Below are 22791 nucleotides of genomic sequence, written 5' to 3'. Positions count from 1 at the left end.
AGCCCTCACTGGTGACTGGACACCAGGAGAGATCTCGTGTCCGGGGTCACTGCCCTGAAGGGAAAGGCTCCCAGGATATGGCGGGAAATCCCTCATCCTCCAGCTGTTCCTCACTCTGCGCGCCCCCGACACATCGCGCGCGCTGCCGCCTCTTGTTTTGATTTTTTTTTTCTTCCCAGAGAAGGAAGGTGTGTGGTGTGTCCGCTACGTCATATGGGCAGCCCGCTGCTGATTGGCTGCTGGCGCCTCACCAGACACGCATGTTGTTTTGGGTCGGGGCCGGTGCAGCTCCCCCTCCTCCGTCTGATTCAGTCAGGAGGAGGAGGAGGAGGAGATGGAGGGAGGGAACGGGGCATAGGAGGACAGAGGAGGACAGAACAGACCAGACCTACCTGGGGGCGGGAGGAGCCGCGTTTCACCCTGAGAGACTCATATTTATAGAGGAGCTGACAGGAGACACTCACTGACCGGACACCTACCGACCTGTGCCCACTCTGACCGGTGAGATTGTACTGCCATAGAAGTGTATTGGTGGGGTCTGTGTGCTGCCATATGTCTGGAGGGGTAGTATACCCTAGATGTATGGGGGGTAATTGTACTGTTATCTATGGTGGGGTGCAGTACATGGGGTGGGCACTGTGCTGTCATATGTCTGGTGGGGGGTGTACTGTACCGGTATCATAGTAGGGGGTGTGTTACTATTGTGTTGGAATGTCATATGGGGGGCATTGTACTGCTGTACATGGGGGGTGCCATGGTGCTGGTTGGGATGGTGGCACTGCTGGAATGGGCAATGTGCTGCTGCCATATGTCTACGTAGTGATATACTGCCCCATTGCTATCTATAGTGGGGTGCACTGTCTGTGATGATGGCACTGTGCTGCCATATGTCTGGAAAGGGGGCTTACTGTTACTATAGATTCTGGGGGGGGGGGGGGGGCATTGCCATTCTGCTGTGTCAGGATGCTGCCATGGGGGGGGGGGGGGGTTGTGCTGTTATATAGATGTATTTGAGGGGGGGGGGGGTTGCTGCCACATTGCATGTTGCTGGGTTGAAGTCATATCATTGTTGGAATGGGCTCTGTGCTGCCATATGTTTGGGGGGGGGGGGGGGAGTGATCCATATAGCAGAGATTTGAGGGAGGGGGTGTTGTTCTTTTATATAAATGTATTTGAGGGGGGGGGGGGTTGCTGCCACATTGGCATGTTACTGGGTTGAAGTCATATCGTTGTTGGAATGGGCACTGCGCTGCCATATGTGTGGGGGGTGACCCATTTTGCAAAGATTTGAGGGGGGGGGGGAATGTTGTGCTTTTATATCAATGTATTTGAAGGGGGCGGGGGTTGCTGCCACATTGGCATGGGCATGTTACTGGGTTGAGGTCATATCGTTGTTGTAATGGACTCTGTGCTGCCATATTTTTGGTGGGTGATCCATGTAGCAGGGATTTGGGGGGGAGGGGGGGTTGTGCTGTCCTGTAACTGTACTGGTATTGTAGTTAGAGAGGTCATGTTAGTGTTGTGTTGGAATAATGACAAGGTGGGGGGCATTGTACTGCCAGATTGGGATGATGGCATTGGTGGAATGGGTTCTGTGCTGCCATATGGTTAGTCAGTATCATTGAGGGGGGGGGTGATTGTATGGCACAGTATTGGACTAGTATCGTACAGCTGGGCTTGTGCTAAAGCCTGGGGTAGGGGGTTGTTTTACCACCATACTGTTGTATTCCATACACTGCCATGATCTGTAGAAGCTGATGATGATCACCTTTTATTAGCCCTCAGCCTCTACAGCCGGGGGGGGGGGGGGGGGGGGGGAACTACTACACATCTTCGTATTCCCTGATATCACCAGAGCAGCTGGACATGATGTGAGTGACAATTGCCTGACAGTGGGGGGCCATTCTATGGTCCATGGCCTACTTACCCCAAACTGACGCTAGCTGAGCTCTGATTGGCTGCCACACATCACTGCTCTGATAAGAAGTCGCTCCCATGGTGGTTGATATGGCTGAAAGTAAAGCTGGCACTAAGTGGCTTATGGCGGGTGATGGCACAGCTTCATTCAGAACCAGCTATATGAGTCTTGATCGGTCAGTAATCTGCAGCCATTGAGGTCTGCAGCTGTCGGCCAGCTACAGTCATAGACCAGATAGGTGTTCCACCTGATATTATGGGGGTTTCCCTGATTGGCAGTGATAGGTGATCTCTTCCTTCAGCATGTAATAAGCGGATAATCTACACTGTACTTTGCGTGGATAAAATGTGACAGAGGAGGCAGAACACTTCCATGGAACCCCTATACTCCCAGCAGGACAGAGTTAAGGTTTTGGAGGGGGTTGGGTAAGGAATGACACAGAGCCCAGGACACAGTGTACAGCAGACTACAGGACTTCTTTGTTCCATATCATAGAGACACAATACATACATTCTGCGGGGGGATTATTGTATGGTCACGGTGAGTCTATAAAGTCATGATTTCAGCCCTGTGTCTGGGGATAACAGTCGGCACACGGCCTCTTTAGTCCTCCATTGATAAATCGCAATGAATGGAGTTTGGTGTCACAGTGCGGAGATCCCATTAATGGAAACTATTGATTATCCAGTCACTCCGGAGATTCATATCTCTGAATGACTTCACAAACTATGACGCCAGGAAATGGGGGAGGGGGAGTTTGGTCATTCGTGAGTAGACAGATGGAGATGTGGATATGACACGTTATCCAGGTTTGCTACCTTTTTATAAGCGTTTAGTCAGATCGTCATTAACCTTGACTAACCGATGTAACGATTTATATTCATGAATGGACCTATAAACATAGAGGTCTGCACTAATCATGTTAGTTTGTAAAAGTTTGGGGTCCTCATAATAAGTTATGACATTGAAGGTGGTTTCTTGCACACACAGCGCTTGTCCTGTCCAGGTATCAAACAAATAAAAATGGCAGAGACCTATTAAAGTAATACTAAAGTCTCAGATTTGTTTATTACAAGTACAGTCCTCTTCATCTATTAATTACTGAATAGTTAATTATTGTTTATAACATGGCCAGAGAACTCACACGTGTAATTTTACTCACCCAGCTTCCTCTGTGCTGCTTTCCTGAACTTCCAGTTGGGGAGCACACACTCTGAATGTAAGTCTCCTGATTACCCCCCTCAGGACTATATTAAAGGATTTGTGTAGCACCAGCCATTTGCACAATGCTTTACAAAGTAGAGGCAGACAGTACAGTTATAATACAGTTCAAATCGAGAGGCATCAGAGGGCCCGGCTCATTAGAGCGTATTATCTAAAAAGAACAGTCACGTGACTACCTGTCCCATCATCCCTGCAACCATTGCCTATATATGTCCTGGTTTCTAGTCCTCTGGGCTGCCTGCGTGTGTCCAGCACAGGTGGCAGCTGTAATATTCTTCGTAGGACCCTGCAAGCCAAGGAGCCACCCTTACAACAGAAATTGGGGCCAGCGATTGGGGGACCTGGTGATAAGGGAGAGTAGAAAATTAGCCATTTCAGAAGAAGAAGGCATATTGTAAGCCCTACTTTTCTTATCTTTGTGGCCAGCCATGTGGGCTTTAGCGTCCACATTCTGCACATAGGTGTTCATGGAGGCTACGGTTTCTGTCCTGGGTTCTGTTTGTGATCTGGAGCTAGTGGGACACCCTCCTGATCATGTGACCAATAACATGATCTGGAACTACTCCCTGCCTCCTTGCATTAAAGGAGTTGTAAAGGCAATTCTATGCATTAAGATAAAAAACCTTCTGTGAGTAGCAGCCCCCACAACATTCCCCAATTGCCTACCTACGCCCCTTCTCTCTAGCGATGTCCACAATTCCCTCAGCCATCCAGTACACTCCTCCTGATTGGCTGGCTGACTGACTTTGACAGCCGCGGGAGCCATTGGTGCAGTCGCTCTGTCTCAGCCAATCAGGGGAGAGAGGGGTCGGGGCTCGGTGTCTGAATGGATATACGGAGCTCTGACTCGGCTTGGGTGACCCCTGTAGAAATCTGATGGCTAAGGGGCACTTAAAGGAGAGAGGGGCTTGGAGCTGCAAAGAGGGACCCAAGAAGAGGGGGGGGTCCAGGCTGCTCTGTTCAAAACCAACTGCACAGAGGAGGTAAGTATAACATGTTTGTTATTTAAAAAAAAAAAGCCTTTACAATCATTTTAAGACCTAGTTGATGGGCCAATGGGAGGGGATAGGAAGAGGGTGAAGTGGTTTAAAACCCTTACATACACCCAAGTGAAGTGACTGGCCTCAGGTGATACAGAGATGAAACCAATCCTCCGACTTAAGTTCTGATCTGCAACCACCTCACCTTTACATTTCTAAAATGCAGAATTTATAAAGCTTGTCTGACTGCCAGAAAAAGGAGGTGGAGAGCTGAAATTACACTATGCAGAACTCAAAGTGGGGCTCAGAGCTGATTGAAGGGAACTGACATCCCCACACACACACACACACACTCTACAGGGGAACAGAGCTGAGGCTGTCAATCAGCTTGATGTCCCTCTCCTGTCACTATTTTTCTCTTGGTGTCTGGACAGCTTGTCAGAAGTGACTCTTGCTGATGGCAAAGGAATGAAGCGGCAGACAGAAATGACACTTGGTACTCCTAATTGAGACAAGTACACACTATAGAGGGATATGCTTTGTTCATATTTCATGTCTGATCTTAACAACCACTTTAAATTAAGATAAGCAGATGACTGTTTTAGTCACCATGGATGTTAAGGGAAATCGCTGGTAAAAGTTCCACTTTAACTTTACTTTAGGTGATCTAGACCATTTGTTTATATATATATATATATATATATATTCATTTTTTTTTCTTCTTCTTTCCCACAGCTACCTCTTAAACAAATGCCAAGACTCGAGGAGCACTGCTGGAGTTGCTCTTGCGCCAGAGGGAGAGACAAGAACGACCCAAAGATAAGCATTTGGCTTGCCCGCAGAATTGGAGAAGCCATGTCCTCCCTAAACTCCCTCGTTACTTTGGCCTACAGCACCTTAGCCAGCAGCAAAGGCCGCAGCCTGATCCGGAGAAGTGTAGTCCTCTTTACTGTTGGCGTTTTTCTTGCCTTGGTGCTTAATCTTCTCCAGGTTCAAAGGCATGTGACGCTATTTCCTGAAGAGGTCATCGCGACAATATTTTCCTCCGCATGGTGGGTGCCTCCTTGCTGTGGCACTGCAGCTGGTATGTATTATACAAAGCCACAGCTGGACAGGCTGTAGTGTATTACTGATGATACAATTTGTAGATAAAATTGTTTGTGTTCAGTGGTAGAGCTCTTGCTACTAGGTTCTACAGGAGTTAGAGAAACCTGCACGTAAATGAAAGCAAAGGTCCTGCCCATAGAAGCTAAATGGTAGCTGTCACTTTTCTGAGTTAAAGCAGAAGAAAACCCATTGATTTTAACACTTTCAGAAAGCAGTTACATTCCTGGCACGTGCTACGAATATAGCTGTCACATTTACTCGTGTCCTCAACCAAACTGTCAAATCATCCGATGGCTGGTGTCATAACTGATCACATGTCCAGCATCATGGCAGTTAAAGATTAAACAGAGGCCAAGATATCTACTTCCTTGGCTAAAGACGATAGGAGGGTTAACTTCCACTTTTAAAGCTAAGTTCACACTGGCAATAAAAGCAGGCATTTGAGAGGCGTTAAAAATGCCCCTCAAACGCCTATGCACAAGATGGCATGAACAGCACTGTGTGCTGTCTATTGTATCAAAACACAAAGAAGTAGCGTTGCATGGCTTCAAAATTGAAGCCTCATGTCACATCAGGAGGCCTTTGAAGCGTTTCAACTCCTCCCATTCAAGTCTATGGTAACGCCTCGCAAATGTTCTGGCAGGCAATTGCAGGGCTTTAGGCTGGGTTCACACTGCTGCGGGGGGAGATCCGGATGTGATTCGCACCGCAAATCACATCCGATCTCCGTAGCGCTGCGAGTTCAGCCATACAGATAGTATGGCTGAACTCGCAGCGGTCCCGCAGCAAACTCGCACGGGACCCTTTTTTTCGTCCGCAACAGAATCGGATCGCATGGGCGTTCACACCATGCGATCCGATTCTTGTGCGAGTCGGCAGATCGCACTGCGATATGCGATCGGATCTGGGGGTGTCATTAACATATCATTGACACTCCCAGCCGTTCGCATAGGGCAGTGTGAACTGCCGGCGGGAGTCGTGCGATGCGGGAAAACGCCGCGGATTCGCGGCGTTCCCGCATCGCAGCGGTGTGAACCCGGCCTTAAGAATAATTTGCTGTAATGGAATAGGCATTTGTGGCATGGATTTAGCACTCCTTACATGCTCCTCAAACATTTCACAACTGCCCATAGGGCATTTGGAGATCATTTTTAGACTTCCATTTTACAAGCCTTGATGACAAGTCTAACATGCTAACACTATAGGAGCGTTTTTTAAGCATAACATTTAGGCCGGGTTCACACCGCTGCGATGCGGGAACGCCGCGAATCCGCGGCGTTTTCCCGCATCGCACGACTCCCGCCGGCAGTTCACACTGCCCTATGCGAACGGCTGGGAGTGTCAATGATATGTTAATGACACCCCCAGATCCGATCGCATATCGCAGTGCGATCTGCCGACTCGCACAAGAATCGGATCGCATGGTGTGAACGCCCATGCGATCCGATTCTGTTGCGGACGAAAAAAAGGGTCCCGTGCGAGTTTGCTGCGGGACCGCTGCGAGTTCAGCCATACTATCTGTATGGCTGAACTCGCAGCGCTACGGAGATCGGATGTGATTTGCGGTGCGAATCACATCCGGATCTCCCCCCGCAGCAGTGTGAACCCAGCCTTAGTCAAGTGTGAACAAGTCTTCAGTCTTAATAAAAAAAATAATAATTAGGTCAGCAGCCACAAATACTGTGGCTGCTGACTTCTGTCCTCTGACTTCTGTCCTCTGACTTCTGTCCTCTGACTTCTGTCCTCTGACTTCTGTCCTTGACAGGGCCAGTTCTTTGCTAGTCTTCGGGTCCCTGCTGTGTTTAGGGAAGGGAAGCCGGCTGTGACTCCTTGTGGCTTCTCTACTGGGCAAGCACAAGGTGTGCTTGTGAAAGGACCTGCAACCTTCTGGGATGTGTGACGCTCCTCAGAAGGTTGCGGACTGCAGTAGACAGTCACAGTGGAAGTGGGGGTGGGTGCCTGCAAAAACCAGTTACCCGCTCTCTAAAAAAAAAAAAAACATAAATATATTTTTTTTAACTACAAAAGGGTGAGAGGAGGGGGGGGGGAAGGGGAGATTTTAAAGCAGTTTTCCTTTTAGAGTTTAAGAAGGTCATATACAGTCCAATAGTAACACCACATGCTCTGGATTTTGAGAATCTCTTGCAATGGTTGTACTGTTTCTGACTTCTTAATACTAGTGTAAAGGGAGTCTTTTCTCTTATTTCCAACTTATTAGAAGATCTTTCTGTGAGTTGACCTGATCAAATTGGAAATGTAAAAGTACCAGAGGTGAGCTGTTACTGCAGGGCAAGAACCATGACAGGGTCTCTTGTCTGACTCTTGGTGGCTTGTCTAATGTTAGCCATATGCTAGATTTTCTCTCATTTAGCCCATAGTGTGTTTTTATATATTCTCAACAGGTTGTTATTAATGTTATTTACAGGTATTTATGCTCAAAAATTTACACAGCCACTTAACATACTGTACATCCACATCAGCCCTCAAGGAGCTTACAATTGAAAGCGTCCATCTCACCTGCATACATTCAGTACATGCACACACATACTAGGGCCAGTTTAAGGACAAAAAGCGAACTAACTTTCCAAAGTGTCTTTGTAGTGTGGGAGAAAACCCATGCAAGCACAAAGAGAACATGCAGATAGTGTTCTGAATGGATTTTAACCAGGAACCCCAGTGCTGCAAGGCTGATACAAGCCATTGTGCTGCCCCTGTTTTTTATTGCAGTTTTGGAGTGTCATTGCCCTTTGCGCATCAGCAATGCTGTATAATGCCATGCCAAAAGATAATCCCTGATTGGTCCTAGAGTCCGCTATGCGGCTGTCCATGGGCTCATTGACCTCTTTGAATAACACTGAGTTCCATTCACGTGCGTCTGCACTAATAAGTGCCAAGTGGAAACATAATACATAGTTTTCTCTGAAATTGTGTGTGTGTGTGTGTGTGTGTATGTGTGTATTGGATGCAAGTGGTCTCTGTAAGATTTGCATTGCTCATCTCAGGGACTACTTGCCTGCATTGTTGGTAACCTGATCTTGTCACATTGTACAGTGTAGCCTCTTATAAATGCTTTTTAGTAATGGCAATCTGTTGTGAATCACCTGCATGAGAGTCCTCAGATGGAATCTGACGTCCAGAATTCATGTAGTAGAACAGCCAAGTGTATTTTTTTTTTTCCCAGGAAGGGATATCACTGCCATGAAGCAGCACGTTGTTGCTTCAGGAGTCTGAGGCTGTCTGACTTCTTTCTGAGGCTTCTCACACAGGAATTTTGTCTCGTGACCACTTCCTTTTATTAGCCCCTTTTATAATTGATTCAGATTGTGTAGTAGAGTGAGCAGGAACTCTATAGAGAATCTGTATCTCTACTAGTATAGTATTGCTCATTCACACCAGCCTGCATACTAAAGTATCTGTATGTTTGGTGAATGTTGTATATGGTGCAATACTTTATTGAATTGTCACAAAAAAGACACTTCATATAACTTTATGCAACATAGCGCATTGCAGCAAAATGTGATGAAATGTGTTGCGCTGTGTAAGAATACAGACATGCCGCACTAGTATGGTGTGGACAGAGGAATTGTTTTCTTTGTGCCCTTTCTTTAAGCCTGTGTGGATCAGCACAGCTCCACAGACATGGTGTCAAGGAACCCGGTTTCATTTCTTGCAATTGCAGCTTGTTTTATTGTCTCAAGTGATGACTTGTCAGATTTGATTACTGTAAAATGTTATTCCTTATATAATGTGTAATGCATATCAATTGCTAAATCAAGAGTGATTCGTTAAACATCCTCCTACCTTTTTTTAATCTTTAATCAGCTTGCACCATAGGGCAGTTATCAGGCTGAAACTCGATATGAGGATTAGAATCACTGCTCCTCCTGACTGCAGATGTCTGCTTGGCATACTCTAAATAGCACAGGAAATGTTGTAAGCTCTGAGCCTTGTGATTGGCCAACCCCTGAACTGGTGAGCTGCATACCTCAGACTTCATTGGCCCTCGCGTTTAACATACCACTACTGGGAAAGCGAAAATAAGGAAGTAATCATAGGAGGAGAATTATTTGCCTGCCAGACCTGCCATAAATATCCCTAGAGACATCGAAAGTGAAAAATTAGATGTCTGAGAACTTCTTTTTTTTTTATTTTATTTTTTTCTTTTCTATTTGCTTGCTTAATGTTTAATGTGTTTAAATTATATAGAGTATATAAAACTGAGTCTTGTTCTGAAAACTATTTTCATATCGATATTCCACATTGACAACAGAGATAATTAAATTAACTTAAACCAAAATGTAAGGCTGAGAAAAGCAGATGGCATGCAGTTCAAATAACATAACAGTCCACCTTCAGTTGTGTTCAGATTTGTTTTTACTAGCCTCATTAAAGGTAACCCATCATCCCAAAAAAAACTTTGAACCTCTCTGCTCCTTCTGAGAATACCTGTCAGTCATGCCAATGAGTCCGCATAGCAGGCAAACCTCTAGCATTGTATAGATGGAGGTCATTCTGATGTAGATTTTTAGTCCCTTTCCATCTAAAATATTAGTAATAGAGGCAAGGGGATCACATAAAGATGATATGGTTTCTTTGAAAGGATGTGGGGTTTTTTTTTTTTTTTTGAAAACTTGCAATTTTGCTGCCAGTACCTCTCCCACTGGATATAAAGCATGGGCATCTGTAGGGAAGGAGGTAGAAAGGGACATGCTCCTTCACAACAAGGAAGTGCTGGAGATTTGCTGGTTCCAAACTTTTTGGCATTTTAGGTATGCAAGAATCAATTAAACCAGCTAGTTGTGTGCAGGCACTTCTAAAAGCTTTAATAGCTATCCATTTTATAATGAAGTAAACTAAGTCACTAAAATCTCATGATTTACCGTACCATGTTAATGTAATTTTTAATCTTTTCAAATGGCATGAAGGTCCTTGTTCGGCTACTTGCTGTTCTATAGGGTGACAACGCTGTTTTAAATTTGTGCTCCCACTTTGTCACCCTGTCGCATGCTTGGACATGCTTCTCTGTTGTCACTATCAGCAAGTTCCCACTGAACAATGACCTGTAGCTACGGCTGGAGTAAATGCATATAGAGAAAAAGCTGCCAGAGATCGGCAGCAATGAGATGCAAAAGACTTGTAGAAATAAGTATATTTCGGTAATTCAGCTTTTATTTTCTGAAACATATGTACATCATAAAGCACGTTTTTAACTCTAAAGACTGTTGGCTTCCATTTAACTTTTTCTTAATTGTGTGTTTTTAATACTTCTAATGGAAGTAATAATTAGAAAGTTCTGGAACATATATTTAAGGTTTGTTTTCTTTTCCAGCTGTTGTTGGCCTTCTCTATCCTTGCATCGACAGCCATCTTGGAGAACCACACAAGTTCAAGAGAGAATGGGCCAGCGTCATGAGATGTATAGCAGTTTTCGTCGGCATTAATCATGCTAGTGCAGTATCCTTTTAACCTGCATAAAAAGAAAAGCCTTTAAACGTTGATTAAATGTTGGTAAGAGCTGGTTGGAATGTCTACATTTTATACACTGAAGTAACAACATGAATGCAGAGATTAGGCTGCTTATCAGGTTTTATTGTTTCATATTTTAGTTGAAAAAAGTCATTTTTGTTCAACAAAAAGGGAGGAAATGGATAAATTGAAAACCTCCATATATAGAGCCAAACACCCACAGTTGATCCAGAGGAAGGCTTAAAAACTCTTAGAAAGCATGGTCAATTTGCTCCAATAGGGGAAAAAAATCCCTGATCCTCAATCATATTCCCTGTATAAACAAGTTCTTGTGTTAACTTTTTAAATATTAGTTGGTTATATTCTGTGCCTAGGATCGCATCCAGCTCTTCTAAAATTTTGACTTCATAGCAACTAAATACAAGTGTTCCACTAATTTTCAGTGTTGTGGCCCAGTGACAGATCTGATTTTCTATGAGTGCCATACAATCTGCAGGCTCTCAGTGGAAGAATAGCCCAGTTTTCCTACATGGATGCTGCTGTTCCCCTTAGTGGATGTAAACCCCATTCATGAAATCTGACCCGGGTGCATATATCTGTAGTGTTTACTTATCTCTCTCCAAAGCCTGAAGTCCCGTGTCTTTCTGCTGCTCTGTTCCTCTATCAGCATGATAACATCTGACAAGCTCTCTGACACAGGAGATAAAAGCAGCTAGAAACTGTGTCGGGGATGGAATTTGGAGAGAGATGAGCAGAGAGCTGGTCTGTTCACAGCACAGCTCTGCAAGTTTCTTTGTTCTTCTGCCTATTGGGGGGGGGGGTGCCTTTCCTCCAATCAGCTCACAGTGTATGCCCAGACTCTCCTCCCTCTGCTGAAACGGGAAGAAAATTTTCTAAAGAGTGTAGAAAGCTGAAGACAGCAGATATATATGTAGAACATATTTAGGGAAATTTTTGTTTCATCTTTGTATCATCTGAGGCTGTTCACTTCACTGGGTATATGTGAGGGTTTACATCCACTTTAAAGCAGGAGGAACCTGTTAGTGCATAAGCGAGCATGCTCAGTTAGTACAAGAATGTGTATATTTATACATCATTTGTTCTCAATCATTCAGTACCTCAGTAGACTTCCAACTTCAGCACATTTCATTTGCAGAATTAACCAGGAATTAGATTTCTGTTCGTATAGAACAGGGGTCTCCAAACTATGGCCCTCCAGTTGTCCAGGAACTACTATTCCCATCATGCCTAGTTATGTCTGTGAATGTCAGTTTTACAATGCCTCATGGGACATGTAATTTTGCAACAGCTGGAGGTCCGTAGTTTGGAGATAACTGGTATAGAAAATAAAGTCACAAAAGGGTGTAAAAAAGACAAAAATTGCTGAGCTGCTGCTAGGGGAAAAAGGGCAACTTCTTCCTGTTCTTTTCAGGCAGGTTAGACAGTAGATGCTTGATGTTTCTGTGTCATCTATTTTTTTTTATTTTTTTTATGTGATTTTTTTTTACAAAACCGAATATGTCTGTCTTCTGTGTCTGTCTGTCTAGAACAATTGGATGATAATATGATAGTGAGTCTTCTCCTTAACATTATACTCCTCCAGAAACTGGATTTTGCAAATAATGTTCAGCTGTCACTAACACTAGCAGCCTTGTCTCTGGGCCTTTGGTGGACCTTTGACCGCTCACGTAGTGGTCTTGGACTAGGAATCACAATAGCCTTTCTTGCAACACTCATAACACAGTTTCTTGTGTACAACGGAGTGTACCAGTAAGTATCCTCCATGTTGCAACATTTATATCATTTTTTTTTTGTGTTGGTTTTTGGCACTCTGTAGTTTTGCAATGGTGTTCTGGGGGAAAAAAAAAAAAAAAATCTGAGTATCCCTAACATAAAAGCACCCTTATACTAAAGGATTGTTTTTTTTTTTTTTTTTTTTTTTTTTTTTTTTTTTATTGTTTGTTTGTTTTTTGTTTTTTCAAATAACAAACACGTCATACTCATACAGCTTGTTTTGCACAGAGTGGGTCCGAACATCCATTTATGGAGTCCCGAGGAGGCTTTTGCGGCTCCTCACCACACTAGAACATCCCCACATAACCCCCTTGGAGAAGCGCTCTCCCGAGGGGGTTACCTTTTCAGTCGCGCTCCCGAGTCCAGCATTCGGCATCCATAGAGGCCGAATGCAGAACTCGGCCCCGGCGCCCGTGTCGTTGGATTTGATTGACAGCAGCGGGAGCCAATGGATGCGCTGTTGTCTATCCAATCAAGAGATGGGAACCCATGGAGAGGGATGGGGGGGGGGCACGCAGATGGAAATTCGGGGCTTAGCTAAGTAAAACAGGGAGGGGGGTTTGTTTGTTTTTTTTCACCTTTTTAATGCATCCTATGCATTAAGGTGAGAACGCGTACCTTTACAACCCCTTTAATCTAATCTACTTTCATCCTGACACTTATCCCAACCTCTGAAATCAGCCCTTAATTTTTACCAACCCAAACTACAAGGGCGACAACTGCACCTTTCACATCTCTAAATTCAAAGCACGTTGTCCTCTCTAGAATATGTTGACCTACAGTTGTGAAAAATATAGGGTGTATATTTTTGTTGGGTATAAGGTTTACATGTAGGCCATGTCTGGGGTCTAGGAGTAAGTAAGCACTTTTGTACATAGAAAATGTGCAAGGACCTTATTGGGATATTTTCTTCTTTCACGAATGATGTTTATTATCCTGTGTTTATTTTTGATTGTGCAAATATGGTAGCAGTAGAATATTTCTGCTTTGACAGCCCAGGCCCATGTATTGTTGAATTCTATGCAATTTGATTTACTTACTTTAAATATTTTTCCTTGTATGTTTCAGGTATACCTCCCCAGACTTTCTGTACATCCGTTCCTGGCTGCCTTGCATATTCTTTTCTGGAGGTGTGACTGTTGGAAATATAGGACGACAACTAGCAATGGTATATAAAAATTGTGTGTTTTTGTTTTTTAGGTTCATCTCTTGCAAGTTGTGTTGAAGTATGGCCAAAGCTCTTTTGGCCATACATCTCCTGTAAATCAAATGAGTGCACTTAGTTCTGCAGTCCTGTGACCCAGATTCAGCCAATAATGAGCTAAAGTTTGCTGTCGGCTGACATCAGAGCCGGTCCAGGCTCTGCAGGGATCCAAATCCAGACACCTGACCAGCAGCTGGCTCAGCCTCTCAGTACACCGCTGAGAGCTTGAGCCCAGCTGCTCCTACCCCGTGCACAGTCCGGCACTCCAGTGAGTACTGTAGGGGCAGAGCAAAGAGTAGTGCCTGGCAGTCATCACTGCTCAGAGGGGACCCAAGAACTGAGCGATCAGTGGTCTTTGACTGCTTATTTCTTGGTGTAGATCCAACAAGGCACAGCTGCAACACTGATCCTGGATTTTACAATCCAATACGTCTTTCTTTTATTTTAACAAATAGAGTTCCCTTCCAGCCCAGGTGCCAAATCTATGGCCATTTTTTAACTTTTTTTGGTACCCTCTGCTAACGCTTGTGTTCGTTCTGATCAGTGTGTTCTGGCATACCACCTGTCACAACGGGGAAGATCACCGCACCAACATTGCTTGTGTTGGTACAGTGATCTATTTCCTTTTTCACACACACACCCCCCCCCCCCCCCCATTTGAATTTAAGGCTTAAGACTTATTTAGCAGGGAGCATCTAAGAATCTCTGAGAATGCATGTCATTGATCTGCTGAAAAGGACAGATGTCTTGCTGCATTACTTACCTGTACAATGTAATTCCGCTGTCCCAAAGCTTTAGTGGTTATTTATTTATGATTAAGGATGAGCTCAGGCATGTTCGCAGACGCATGGGAAGAGCCCACCAGGAAGTCGGCATGGTGCTGCGCTAATCACAGGCTGTGAGACATTTTCCCAATTTGCGGCTGCAGAGATCAGGAAATGTCACACCGCCTGGGATTAGCGCAGTGCCGAATTCCTGGTGGGCTCTCCACGTGGAGCTGCAAACACGCCTGAGCTCATTCTTGATTATTATTACGCATGTGAGAGGTGAGCTGCTTCCTGGCTATCCCTAAGCAGGTATGCAGATCAGAAAAATAGTCATCGAGCAAGTATGCCTTCAATTAAATAGACAATCCATTTTTTTTTTTTGTGTCCTTCATTTAAAAAAAAAAAAAAAAAGCATATTTTATTTTAATCTTTCCCCCTATCGCTACTATATGTACTTAAATCGATATTGATCTCAGGTTTGGTGGGGTCTTGGGCCAAGCTGTTAACCTAACTGCAGTGTGGTCTGTGGGGAGGTTCAGGATCTGGCTACACTTTCTGGCAGGGATGTCTGGATCTCAAGCAGAGATTTTAAATTCATTGACATGTGAAACAATTTTTCCGTGTGTAAATTTTAGTTATTTGCCTATAGCTCGGCTTGAAGAAAATTGTTCTTCTTACCTGTAGCAATGCGATCCAGGCATTTTGTAACACACTTTTTATCATTTTAAAACTGTGTGCCGCACCTAGAAATGTTTACTTTCAGGAAAGGTCCTGTGCTGGAAAATGAGGAGTTCAAACTTCCATTTCCTGTCCACTTTTTTCCAGGTCATTGATTTAAATAACTAAAAGACAGCAAGTTCAGAAAGGGGGCAACAGTTGTATCACTTGGTGCAAATTTCCTTTAACTAAAAACCAGACCATTAACCAAATTGTTCTTTCATTGCAGGGTCCCACAGAAAAAGCACATGCCGATTAGATGCATCCAAGAAAAGGCCATATTGTAGAAGAATCATGCTGGTGTTGGAAAAGCTTGCACTATGTTACTGAGTAACAACCTGCGAACTTTCCACGTGCAAACACGTTAAAAATGTGAAGCATATTTTCTTCATCATTTGATTACTACATTTTATGGTATGCAGGACTTTTATTATTGCTCCATGGATTCGTACACCAGACCAGGACTTTGTTGGTGGAGCCAAAATGAGGGAAAAAAAACGTATTCAGCAATGCATCTGTTCTTCCATGATTGATGCAGGTTTTGTTAATCTGTCACTTTAGAAGTAGAATTTCAAAGTGTTCTTTTGCATGGTGTAATAAGCTGTTTGCCAGCTTCAAGTACAGCGTTACCAGTATTATGATTTCATTCTAAGGGGATGAAATAGGACATGCCTATTACAAAGCTTTGCAACAACCATGTCCCATGAAAGCCTCACAAGTGCAAGGTGCTTAAATGGGAGAAGAAGATGAAGTGTAACTAAGTAGGAGTTTATTATTTATCTAAATGGTAAATAAGGCTGTGGGCGAAAAGTCAGAGATGCATCTAATGCCAGCCAAGCTTTGGGCCGACCTCAACATAGCCAAGAATTGGAAAAGCATTTTGTTCACATTTGAAAATGAGCCAATGACCAACTATCCAGAAAAAGAAGTATCTGTCTTTGCCCTGTGGCAAATGATTCAGATAATAATCTGATTATACTCATTTTTTAAGCCAGTCATGCAACCTTTTGGCTCTGTAGCTGCGGTGGATTTACAAAGGACAACATGCCTTCTACCTAAGGCCTTTTAGCAAAGTATCTGGAGGTATAAAGACAGTCTGTGACTGTAGCAGCCACTCAGATCCTTTCTTTCCTTCTCTGAAAATTTATTTTGGGATGGAGGCGTTGAGAGTGAAAGGCTGGAATATTATTCGTGGAGAAAATGCTCCTCTGAGTGCTGACCTGTCTGAAGGCTTAGGTTAGATAACAAGGAATTTGCCCGTCTGAACAGTTCTTAAGAGAAGTTTGGTGTGTGGTGTTTTTTATTATTATATTTTTTTCTTTTGATTCATACTTACCTCGGTGGATGGAGCATCAGACCGATGCTGCAGCTGTCCCCCGCTGTCTCTGTACTGAGAACCGAGCCACTAAACATTGCCGATGGCTCGGTTCTCACAGATCCCCTAGCGAAAAGCTGCTGTCAGTCAGCATCTCTCCTCTCTGCTTCTCCACGCTCACTGGAGCGCTGAGCTGGGGAGGGGCTGTCTCAGTGGCTCGCTTAGACTGCCACCAATCAAAGCAGCTAGCAGATCCAAACTTGGAAGAGGGGATGAGCACCACCTTGAGTGATGGCAGTGACGTCAGCGGAGAGCGGACTTCAGACCTCTCCCCGCTGAAAACGGGTCATGGGAGTGCAAAACTAATATTACTCCTATGACCCAGGAGCTCAGGCTGGACTTCTCCTTTAAGTGAGACTGGGACAGCATTTTCTCCAGGATACACTGGTATTTTGCCTTTTTAAGCTTTTATTAGTCTTTTCTAGATCAGTGTTTCTCAACTCCAGTCCTCGCAGCGCCCCCAATGGGTCATTTTTTTTTTTTCAGGCTCCCCATTATTTTGCTCGGGTGATTTGATCAGTTTCATTGTCTTGGTAATTACCACAGCCGTTTCATGAGGGAAATCTTGAAAACATGACCTGTTTGGGCGCCTTGAGGACTGGACTTGAGAAACGCTGCTCTAGATGGATAAGCAGGAGGTAGTGATCTGTTTGGTTGTTGCATGCTGCATAGGCTTACCCTCCTGATACTGCTATCTAAAAATGCCTTCTGATTGACTTCTGAGGCCCAGAGCCAAATCGGTTTTTGGAGCTGAATAGTTCCGTATCCATGAACGCTAAAATGAACACTGGCTACAGTTTGATATTGTAACCCTCGTTCTTTGTTTTGCTTTCCTCCCAGAAGAGCATTGCAGCTCACAGAAGAAATTCAAATAGAACTGTTGGTGTGTATCAAAGGCCCCAATACCTCTCCATGCCATTTATGCACACCATTTTTCTGGCAGAAAAAATTATTACAGGGATAAGAGGAGACACCCCCCCCCCCTGTCTTTTTGTCTCACAGCCTTATTAATATTTGCAGTCTGTGATTGCCTTGTAAAGAGAAAAGTGCATTTGCCACTTCATTAAACATTTTTTGTTTTGGATATTCTATAGTATTTGTGAGCACAAGTTTTCATTGCAATTTATTTAATTACATGCAGTTCAATTTCAGTACAATTATTAGAAAACCTTTTAACAATTCTAAGTGCAATGTGTTTAAAATAACTTCAAGGGAATCTGTAGCATGTCTTCTTTTATTGCATCTCCTTATTTAAGGGACAGTAACAATACTACATTTGCTTTTGTATAGCTTTCCATACATGTCTCAAAACAAACTTATGAGAAACCTTCTGTAACAACACAATACATTGGGTTCCAGGTTACAACCAATCATTTCTTCTATGTAATAAAAATCAATGTTTGTGTCCCTTTTTTTTTTTAAATGAGATGAGCTTAATGAAAATCCTAGTTTATGTTGGGGGAATTAATAAAGCGTTAATTATATTGGTGCATGTGGCACTTTGACAAAGTCGATAAACCTGTTTCAGGTCTGCACCAGTTCTTGAGTGAAACGGAAACTGGTGCCGGTTCCCCACCTAATTAACAAAGGGATTGCTGCATTTTTCTATTAAGACCGCTCTAGCAGTTCTTCACCATATTGGACCTGTTTTACAGAATGTGAAGTATCTACTGTCAACTCGCTTGCCTCTCTAGACAAGGAGAGCTTATTTCCTGCCTATATGCCTGAATGTTAACCCTGACAAATACAGAGATAACAGCCTTCCTCACTTTCAGCTGAGCACTAGGGGCAGGCAAAGGGAGCCAATGCAAGTGGCTTCTGCTCCAGTATAGAAATTGGAGCAGATTGCTCTTCGTTAACAAGTATGCTTGTGTCCCCTTTGTTTACTTAGGAGCAGAATCCGTTCCATCTTCTCAGTTTAATAGTGCTGACTTTATGCCTTTAGCTGACCATAGATGGTTTGAGATTAAAACCATGTATGGACAGGCTGAATGTACCCAAGTTGGTTGATCAACTTTTGGTACAAGCAGTCTGCTGGATTTTACATGCAATTGTTGCTAGTGGCTGTTATAGTCACTAACAATAGTCAAGCGAATGTCTTTCCTGCAACCTGTGGTCTCAGGAAAGAAATTCATTCCATGTTTGACTGGCCTTTGTTAATTTTTTCGCCCCCATGGTATGTGGTGGCCCAGAAATATCAAATCACAAAGCATCTGATTACAGTTGTGATTGCCATAGTGAGGTAACCTAAAAATTCAGGGGCTTTCAGACCAAAGATAAAACATAAAGATTTCTTATGTTCTATTTCACCCTGTGAAGCTACATACTTGATATTTCAGGGCCATCATAAATTAGCATTATTTTCTGCATATGGAAGTATTTCTATTTGAAATGTACCAGTCTCCTATTCAAAGGGGGTGGGAGGGGCAACACATTTGTAAGCCTAGCCTGTATATGTAACCCTGCAGGCTGTCAGAAACTCATTTTAGCATTAGCCCATGTCCCTATATGCTAAGGAAATGATGGCGTGAAAACCATGTGTCAGAAAATTGCTGTTTCTGGTGGACAGGTTCATTTTTTTTTATTTTTTTTTATATATATTATAAATCTGTCAATTACCCTGTGAAAGTAGAATTTTTAATTGCAAGCAGGTGTGCACTGATTTGGACAATTGCTCTATCCACAACTGATATCTCAGGTAGATGTTGAAGTGTTCATTCACCCACTTGCCTCTTACAGCTCTCTGGGACTCCAGAAGCAATATCATTCCTGTGCATTACCCTACACCAGGGGTCTCAAACTGGTGGCCCTCCAGCTGTTGCGAAACTACAAATTCCAAGAGGCATTACAAGGCTAACAGTTACAAGCATGACTCCCACAGGCAGAGGTATGATGGGACTTGTAGTTTTGCAACAGCTGGAGGGCCGCCAGTTTGAGACCCCTGCCCTACACCATAGATAGTGATTCTTCCTGCAGGAAATGACAGCAGCTAAACCTTACCACTTCATTTTTTGTATCATAACAAAAAAAAAAAAACAATCATAAGACTACTTGAAATTGTAAAAATGGGTGTGTTAAGATGGGAATTCACATATAGACTGACCAAATACACTAGTGTCCACCTGTAACTGATATATAGGATTGTTGGTACTTTTGCCATTGATATTTCTTTCCATCTAGTGCACTACATGACCTGTAAAATAAATAAATGGTGCTTTTTTTTCCAACACATAAGATTGCCTTACATTTCATATGTGCTTGCAATTAAAAAAATAAAAAGGACTAAGAAAAATGGAAATGCCATTTGATGTCACTTGTAAGTTGGGCCTGATTTCCACAGGCCCAACGTGAACAGTGGGACCCTCCTCTTGCTGTTATTTACAGAACTTGGCATACTGGAGTCCAACCAGTAAAATAGCAATTCTCTGTCAGATTTTTTTTATGGTCAAACTGCAATACCAGACTTCACCAGAAGATGATGATGCTGCCAAAGGCCCTTGTAATTGTAGTACTCCACAGTCCCGAGGGAGCCCTTTGTTATCACACAGGGTGTCATGATCCAATGTGCTTTTCAAATTTCCTTAGGATCCCACCTCAAGCAGCTTATTTGACTGACAGGCTTAGTTCTACATGTTGGCAATAACTTTATTACCTGTAATACTTTTTTTTTTTTTTTTGTCTATATGTAAATGTTAAAGTTCAGTGTAAAGTACTCCATTTATTGTTTGTATATGTATTTTTATTTTATTTGTGAAGTTGCCTTTACCTATTTTACTTATGCAAGGAAATCTTGCTTTTGGTTTCCATTCTTGCTGCAACAGTGATGCAAAATTATTGACTCAACTTGCCAACATTTTATTTTTTTTATTTTTTTGAGGTCTTGTTGCTTTTGCAAAAAAAAAAAAAACGCAGTTATATATAATTCGTATTAAGTCATTCACTTAGTACCAACAAGCACACATCTTGAAATAAACCACGTTAGAGTCTTAAAACCAATGCCTTATGCTATTTATTACGTAATTATAACATTTTAATATAAATAAAATTTTACAATGCAAGGTCATAAAAGTAAAGCATTACCTGTGACTCTACAAATCCTTACATTTTATAGTGTGTGTGTGTAAGTTCAGTCTTGTTTCCTGACACTTTTGAAACACTTTAAAGCTTGATTTTTGTAGAATATTTTTACCTATGCACATCAGCCCTGACCAGTGAGTTCCAACGGGAACTTTTTTTTTTTTTTTTTTCCTTTTTCCAGTAAGTTCCAAACACAATTGCAGATTTGAAGCAGAAAAAGAGGTCAGCAAAGGCAACTGTTCTGATGGTGTCACATGTTTGTTTAAACAACCTCTCACTACCACCCAATGGAGACATTTGGTATTGCAATAGTCTGTCTCTCCATGTAGATACAGATATAAATTGGCCAAGTATTAGGATTTGTACTTTATTTGAAGAGGACTGTGTAACCCCACTATTTTTTGCTGGCATGTTTATGATTCTACATTTTTCTAAGGATTTTTTTTTTTTCCCCGATTCAGAAATATAGAGCCAAGTGCTCTATATGGAGTTCTGATTTTTATGTTGCCAACACTTGTAGCAAGTTTGTGAACCAAAGTCAGCCAAGTTGAAAAAGGTAATAAAAATATTGCACTATGCTGGATTTACAAAAATAAATATATATATTTTGATTCGGTTTTCGGTTATCAGTTCCTCATGTGTAGGATTTCTGTGGTATGCTTTATAGATGTATATAACTTTTTTTTTTTATTAAAGGTTGTGCATCATTTGACTTTTGCCTCTGTCTCTCTTTAATTGGATGTTTTGGGTTTTTCTCAAATGTACTGTATTTTGTAAATATATTTGTGTATAGGGTCCGTTCTGCTACCTCGCTTCATCATGTTCTTAGCAAAGTACAGTATCTAATTCATTTGCTATGACGAGAGGACAGGGTGTGAGGTAGTGACCACTAAGGCTGTGGGGCAACCTGCTCCAGGGCCAAGATAAGTATTTGGTGGATGGTGGGAAGGGTGCTTTTATTTTTTTTTTGCCCCACTTTACCCTTTTGGTTGATGAGGTCTTGATGCACAGATGAAGGCAATAACCAATCCTCAGCACAATGGGAACATTCTGAGAACCAATAGTATGTATAAGATGGGTGAACTAGAGATACTGTTGTACAAGGAGGATTTGGATTTTGTGGGAATTTCGGAGACCTGGTTCAACAGCTCTCATGATTGGCTGGCAAACATTCAAGGGTATACCCTTTATCGCAAGGATAAGAGAGGGTAAAAAAAGGGGGGGGGGGGTATGCCTATATATCAAGAATAATGTACAAGTGAATGTGAGCGATGGCATTAAGGGAACTAGAGAGGAGGTGGAATCATGAGTAGAGCTCCAAAGGGATGAAGCTAAGGGTAAAATAATACTGGGAGTATGCTATAGGCCCCCTAACCTGAGGGAGGAGGGGAGACGGATCTCCTATCACAATTTGGATTAGCAGCAAGGATGGTAAGTGTTATCATAATGGGGGATTATAATTATCCAGACATAGATGAATGCGTGGTTCTCTACTCCCAGTCTAAGGCTCGCTAGTTCCTAAATGTCTTGCAGGGCAATTTTATAGGTCAGATGGTAGACGCACCAACTAGAAATAAAGCGTTACTGGATCTACTGATTACCAACAATACAGACCTGATCACAGATGTGTAAATACGGGCAATTTAGGTAACGGGGATCACAGATCAATTGGCTTCAGTATACACAAATAGGAAACATAAGGGGAATACAAAGACACTGAATTTCAAAAGAGCCAACTTCCCTAAAGTACAAGCCTTGCTAGAAGGCATAAATTAGGATAAAATCTCAGGAACAAAGAACATGGAGGAGAGATGGGTTTGCTTTAAGAGCATGTTAAATAAGGGCATTAGCCACTGCATCCCATTGCATAATACATTTAAAAGAGCGAACAAAAGTCCTGGATTGCTTAACTCCAATGTAAAAATGCATTAAAAGCAGAGGAGAAGGCCTTCAAAAAAAAAAAAAAAGGTTGAGTGATCGTCATCAGCATTCAGAGTTTATAAAGAATGCAATAAGAAATGTAAGGGTGCAATAAGGACGGCTAAGATAAAATATGAAAGACATATAGGGGAGGAGAGCAAAAAAAATTCCCAAGAAATTCTTTAACCACTTAACGACCACCCACTATGTATATATACGTCGGCGTTTTAAAGATGGATATC

General features: G+C 42.7%; 1 protein-coding gene across 1 annotated transcript; it reads left to right on the top strand.

Annotated features, from left to right (window-relative positions):
• The first annotated feature begins 341 nt into the window (after nucleotides 1-341).
• On the top strand, nucleotides 342-21341 carry INSIG1 (insulin induced gene 1). Its single transcript, XM_077491161.1, has 7 exons — nucleotides 342-501; nucleotides 4858-5206; nucleotides 10559-10683; nucleotides 12299-12465; nucleotides 13558-13657; nucleotides 15407-19344; nucleotides 19510-21341. The coding sequence occupies exons 2-6, from the start codon at nucleotides 4873-4875 to the stop codon at nucleotides 15434-15436; spliced, it is 756 nt and encodes a 251-aa protein (XP_077347287.1). The 5' UTR covers nucleotides 342-501; nucleotides 4858-4872; the 3' UTR covers nucleotides 15437-19344; nucleotides 19510-21341.
• The last annotated feature ends 1450 nt before the right edge of the window (nucleotides 21342-22791 follow it).

The sequence above is a fragment of the Lithobates pipiens genome, unplaced genomic scaffold (genome assembly GCF_037356315.1).
Source record: "Lithobates pipiens isolate NorthernLeopardFrog02 unplaced genomic scaffold, aLitPip1_a1.2 Scaffold_19, whole genome shotgun sequence".
In the NCBI taxonomy this organism is placed as follows: Eukaryota; Metazoa; Chordata; class Amphibia; order Anura; family Ranidae; genus Lithobates; species Lithobates pipiens.
The sequence above is the reverse complement of the archived record's forward strand: the minus strand, read 5'-3'. Positions and strand labels throughout refer to the sequence as shown.

What these genes read in the sequence shown, in the direction of transcription:
- INSIG1 (XM_077491161.1), top strand. Translation starts at nt 4,873, where the DNA reads ATGCCAAGACTCGAGGAGCACTGCTGGAGTTGCTCTTGCGCCAGAGGG. An exon ending in TTGCTGTGGCACTGCAGCTG is followed by an intron (nt 5,207 to 10,558) that starts GTATGTATTATA and finishes TTTCTTTTCCAG; the next exon opens with CTGTTGTTGGCCTTCTCTAT. An exon ending in TAGGACGACAACTAGCAATG is followed by an intron (nt 13,658 to 15,406) that starts GTATATAAAAAT and finishes CTTTCATTGCAG; the next exon opens with GGTCCCACAGAAAAAGCACA.